Source organism: Suricata suricatta, chromosome 2 (assembly GCF_006229205.1).
Source record: "Suricata suricatta isolate VVHF042 chromosome 2, meerkat_22Aug2017_6uvM2_HiC, whole genome shotgun sequence".
Lineage (NCBI taxonomy): Eukaryota > Metazoa > Chordata > Mammalia > Carnivora > Herpestidae > Suricata > Suricata suricatta.
In genome coordinates, this window is record NC_043701.1 from 146,191,445 (window position 1) to 146,197,121 (window position 5,677).

The 5,677-nt window shown below is 49.6% G+C and overlaps 1 protein-coding gene across 1 annotated transcript in view; it reads right to left on the bottom strand.

Annotated features, from left to right (window-relative positions):
- Window positions 1–5,677, bottom strand: part of LOC115276155 — a 58,107-nt gene that overhangs the window by 2,631 nt on the left and 49,799 nt on the right. Inside the window, exons 10-12 of the mRNA XM_029920016.1 lie at window positions 3,107–3,202; window positions 1,827–1,896; window positions 1,179–1,257 (exon numbers count right to left, since the gene is read on the bottom strand). Coding sequence (XP_029775876.1) covers window positions 1,179–1,257; window positions 1,827–1,896; window positions 3,107–3,202 — 245 coding nt within the window. The remainder of the gene's footprint in view (window positions 1–1,178; window positions 1,258–1,826; window positions 1,897–3,106; window positions 3,203–5,677) is intronic.

Below are 5,677 nucleotides of genomic sequence, written 5' to 3' on the forward strand. Positions count from 1 at the left end.
AGACAGGGCAGCTGAAGAGGGAAGCAGGGTTGGCGCCTGTGGTGGCACGGCTCCTCCTGAGTGTTTTCCTAAATGTGCCCACTGAGGGTGGCCTGTCAGCCTCCTGATGGGCAAGTGGCTGAATGTGGTGTGCCAATCCGTGAGTGCCCATCCTGGCACAAGCGAAGACAGTCAGAGGACTGTCAGCGCTGCTGGAACCCTCCCAGACTGGACACTAGGCTGGTGACAATTAGGCATGAGCATCCCTCCTCCCTGGAAGCCCTCTTCTCGTGCCTAATGTGCTCTGTCACCCATGTCATGCTGCCCTGCACCAGGTGCCTGGACGACGCGGAGCTCCGAAAAGCAGGCACCTGGGAGCAGCACCTTCCTTTCCATGTGCCTGCCCCTGAGCTGAGTCTCAACCCTCCTGACAGCCCTGGCAGCTTCCCACCACGTGCAGGAGAGCAAGGTCCCACAGAGGTCAGAGAGCTGGCAGAGAGGGATGGCTGGGAGCACGAGAAAGCAGCAGAGGCAGAGGGAGGCCGATGCCCTCTGCAAAATGACAGGGGTGTTCCCCAAGCGGGCTTGGGTTCAGGGGCAGTGATGGGGGGGGTGTGGGTTCAGCTGTATCAGCAGCTGCTGAAACACACCTGGCTGCACACGGCCATTGCTGGTCCCACCCTCCAGATCTGGCGTACCCCACTGTCCCAGAGGTCCAGGAATCGATTCCTAACACACTAGTCTCCCAGTCCCTCCCACTCCCCCAGCTGGAATGCAGGATGGGGCCCGAATTTTGGGCCAGCAGAAGTGGCAAAGGGAGAGGCAGGATAGCAGAGCCCTAGCATCATTTCTGGACTCTGCTTAGACTCTACCTGTTCCCTTTTCCGTGCTGTCAGGGACACTTGGTCTACAGAGAACAGAGGTTCTGCAAGACCTGGATGAGAGGCTACACCACAGGTGTCCTTGTGGAAGTGCTCCCAGGGCACCTCACCAGCCCGATGTGTGGACCGCTTGCTGATGAAGGGCTGAGGGCCTCAAGCTGCTCTGAGAAGCTGTCCCAGCTGGCTGTCTGCACAAGCTCCTTTCTTGCCCCCCCTAGCATGTGTTCTCTTTTCTTGCCTCCCCAACTGTCTCCTCTTCTAATAGCAATGCTGTTGACAGCCCCAGGAAGTAGGATACAGCCCCACAGTGGCACTCACACAACTCATGCTGGTGACTTTCATGCTCTCCGCAATGAAGGTAACACCATTGTTCAGGCTGTAATCAACGACGACCACCCTAAAACACAGAATGGTCATGTGGTGACCACTAGCCTAGAGATGTTTAGTTCTTGTACTTGGCTCAAACCACAGCCTACAACTGGCCTCATTGTAATGACTTTGATCAGCAGGCATCTGGGCCATCACTGAGCATACAGCATGGATAAGAGGGGGCTTACCCCAAGCCCTACAAGGTCAACCTCTGCAGTGAAGGCTGACCAGGCATGCAGAACCCTGCTTTGGACCCAAAGCCATTGTGGCCATGGGCTAAGTTTCCAACGAGGTCGGCTTGGTGTCACCATCCTGATCCTTCTCTATTTTCAAAATATTTTGGCTTATCTCTGAAAGGCTGCCTGTTGCCATGTACCATCCTTGGGAACATCGGTTCTCATATTCTGCGCTCCTTAGCAGAGACTGGGCCACAACAGAACCCTGAGCATTTCAGGGGAAGACCAATAAGAGTAGTTATGAAGGATGTCCTGAGCCCTCTGAAACAGATACGTGGTGCCACAGCAGAGGTAGCATCCCACATTCTGATAGCACATGGTGACAAAAACTGCCCACTAGTCCCTGACCTGAGGTACTTACTGGCCGGGCTTCTCAAATTTATGTCCTGGGCAAGCTAAAGACTCATCATCCTTATATACGGGTTTTTTATCTAGGAGAAAACCACAAGAGAATAATGTCAGTGGGCATATCCATGCATCCATCTCCCCTCAGCTGGCCCCTGACAAGCACACTAACACTCTGGCAGGTGCCAGTTTCCCTTTGCTGCCTTCCTCGGAGCCCCTGCCAGGCACCAGGCAGCTTGAGTCCCGGTTCTCAAGGGCCGTATGTTTAGCAGACAGGAGGAAGACAGACAACGAAGTAACAAAGAACAAAATAAATGTGGAGAGTGACAGGTCCTGAGCTAACAATAAACAATGGAAGGCACAGAGAATGGAGGGGAAGGGACAGCTGCTTAGGAATGTGAGACCTGTCCTGTTCTTTACAGATACTATTTCCCTTAGGGGAACTAAAACATTCATTGTGCAACAGTGTGATGTCCAGAGGTAGCTCAGGGTTTACCAGATGGCCCTGGTCACTGGTCACTACAAATAAACTCATTAGGTCAAATGAATGCACTGGGGGCTCAGTGGAAGAAAGTCTTACTGTACCACCCTGCTCTTTGGGGAGGATTATATCCACCTCAGTGTTGAGGGCACATCTGCCTGCCCAACTGTGTGCTTCCTCTGGCCACTTACCATGGAAGAACACCTGATGCCTGAGTATTTCCCAATTCTAGGCTTACAGAGGTGATATGGCTTAGCTCAACTACCATATTGGCTTCATTTTACAGTAGAGGAAAAGGAGCTGAGAACAGAACCCTTATTTGGTTAAGCTCAGACATGTGACATGTGCCTGTGCCAGGATTCCAGGGCCCAGACCTGGCAGTTGGCATACTCTCTCACTTCCAGATACACATATTTTCCTGGGGCGCTACCAGTGCACCTGGCCCAGACTCCGAGCCCCAGGGCTGCCTGTGTTTCTCACCAGCAGACTCAATGGATTCAGGTCCTTGTCTCTCAAGGTGAGTGAGAGCTGAGCCAAGGGAGTTAGAATGTACTTAGGGGGTACACCCAGCACACCACAGCCATTCTCAGCAGGGGTAAAGCCCTTGTGGGTGTTGGAGGTTGATGACTTCCCAGCTTTGAGTGTAGGTCACCAGGCTTTCCAGCCAGATTCCTCCTTCTACTTGTATATGCTAATCTATCCTCACAGTGCCTACAGTGAATGGTAAGCAAGGACTTTGAAGGCCTCGTTGGATGAGGGGAAGGCATCCTGTTGTAGGGAATTTGTCACTTGGAGGCATCAAGGGGTCTACTCACCGAAGGTATCGGCATCGTCCAACTTATATCTGCAAACAATTTCATCCATCGTGTGTTCATCTAACTCAGTATCATAAAATGTAAATTCATATCCTTCTGCAAAGTCAATATCCAAAGATCTGTGTGAGGGATGGCTGAGGGCTGCCTTCCCTCTGATTGGCTACTAATAGCAGGTCACCAAAAATTGCATTTCCAGGGACTCCTCATAAGGAAGCAACTATTTCAAAACCAAGATGTATGACCCCTATGGCCAGATACTTACTTGATTTCATGGAGGACCCACTATGAGTGCTGAGGGGGCTAGAGAACTCAGGGTACTCTCACCTCAACCCTGATCTTTGGAGCTCATTAAGGCATCCAGCCTCATCTTTGCATGGGGACAATGACAGCCCTGGGTTTCTGATCCTGAAATGTCCAAATATTCTATGAAGGGTGCAGGAGGTCCTCTCCATAGGGTCTACCATATAAAGGAGAAAAGAGCCAGGACAACAAGGCTGAAGACAGCCCTGTCCCTTGCCTGTGCTGGCTGTCCAGGCCTGGGTGCCTTATGACTTTCTGATGCTTGGGGTTTCCTCCTCCTCCCTGTCTTTCTGTTTGCCTATCGCAGGCTGGAGGTCCAGGAGCAGGGATGGGACTCAGGTGAGGCAGGCAAAGAGCCCAGGATTCTGCACAGAAGAATCCTCCAGGAAGAGATAAGTTCTGTCGTAGCTGTGGTTCTAGAACCCTCCATGATTGCTCTTCCCCTGTTTCTGCCTGAGGTTTCATGGACTACAGACAGCCCACCTGGGATTCAGCAAGCCCTTCCTCTCTCAGTGTGGAAACACTGATATGCTAAGGTGCAGGCCTACATCCTAGACCTTTACCAGGGTGCTGAGGATCCCCTAGTGCTTCCTAGTCCCTGAAGTAACACCAGTAGATAGAAAGGACAGATGGTAGACAGGATCCCAAAGGATTTAGCCAGGATAACATGCAGGTCTTCAGCTGCAAGCCCAAAGTCATTAGCCTCTACTGCTGCGCATGTCCAAAACTGGGTCATTCCCATCCCTGAAGCTTGATTTGCCTTAGGTCAATGAACTAATGGAATGACTTCTCAAAATTCCAGGGCAACCTTGGATATGGTTATCCTGATTCCTGATTTATCCTGCTTCAGTTCTTCTGCAGCTACCATTGATTGAAGCAATATTTACAAATTCTGCTTTAAAGAAAATAGATTGTTGCCCAGTAGCTAAGGAAGGCCTGCTGATATGGTATGTTAGTCTTTCAAGTTTTCCCAAAAATGGAAGTCAATATTGAAAGTTTGCATATTCTCCCTAAAAATCCAGATTACTACCTTTTATGGAAAATGGAAAATGGAAAATGGGAACACCTGGCAACAGCGAGTTCATATTTCTATATGTCAACCATTGGTTTGAACGTGGGCACTGTTCTGCTAACAAGGAAGCAGCTCGCCATGGCCACCATGCCATCACTGCAGAACCAATCATACTACAGTGAATCATCCTTCATTTGGCCTGAGCCCATCCTGATGCTCATGCAACCTGCCGTGTAATGGAATATGTGCAGATGGCAGGAAAATGTTATGAACTGCATGGTCTCATTGGTGTAAAAATACCTTGAAAAGTATATATAAATAGGTATGTACGCATATATGATCAACTCTATATGGTAGCCAGGTGAGTCTTCTGGCCACACTGTGGAACCTGTCTACGGGCTGTCAGAGGAAAGCCCGCCTCTGCCCTGTGTCCTACTATGTGCTACCACTGATGTGCCCTGGCTGTAGACACCCAGTCTGGGCCAGCCACACACAGGAAAGACAATGAGAAGGTGTCACCTCCAGCCTTCCTTCCAGACACAAAAATGCAAGTATACCCAGCAAACATGCAGGAGTGATGGATCTCCAAACCACTGGGCCAAGTGTACCTGGCCAAAAAGAATGCTTTTTATTTATTTATTTTTACATTTATTTATTTTTGAGAGACAGAGATAGAGCATGAATAGGGGAGGTGCAGAGAGAAAAAGATCTGAACAGGATCTGAAGATAGGCTCCAGGCTCTGAGCTACCAGTCAGCACAGAGCCCAACGCGGGGCTCAAACCCACGAACTGTGAGATCATGACCTGAGCTGAAGTTGGATGCTCAACCAACTAAGCCACCCAGGATACCTCAAACAGAATGTTTAAACACAATGTTCATACTGCCTAAGTCTCCTGAGAAGACATTTTAAAGGAGCAAACAGCCTATGGAGGAAAAACTGAGAAGACCTGCCTTCAGGGGTTGGGGACAAGGATTGATTGGCAAGTGATCTCAGGGGATTTTCTAGGGACAATGATAAATACTGTCTTCCTGGGGTATGCATTTTTCAGAAGTTATCAAATGATACACTAAAGTTTGCCCCAATATAAGGAGAGCTCTTAAGAAATGCTGTATAATAGCATTGCTGGGGATTTACCCAAGAGAGACAGAAATGCTGATGCATAGGAGCACATGTATCCCAATGTTCATAGCAGCAATGTCAACAATAGCCAAAACATGGAAGGAGCCTAAATGTCCATCACCTGACGAATGGATCAAG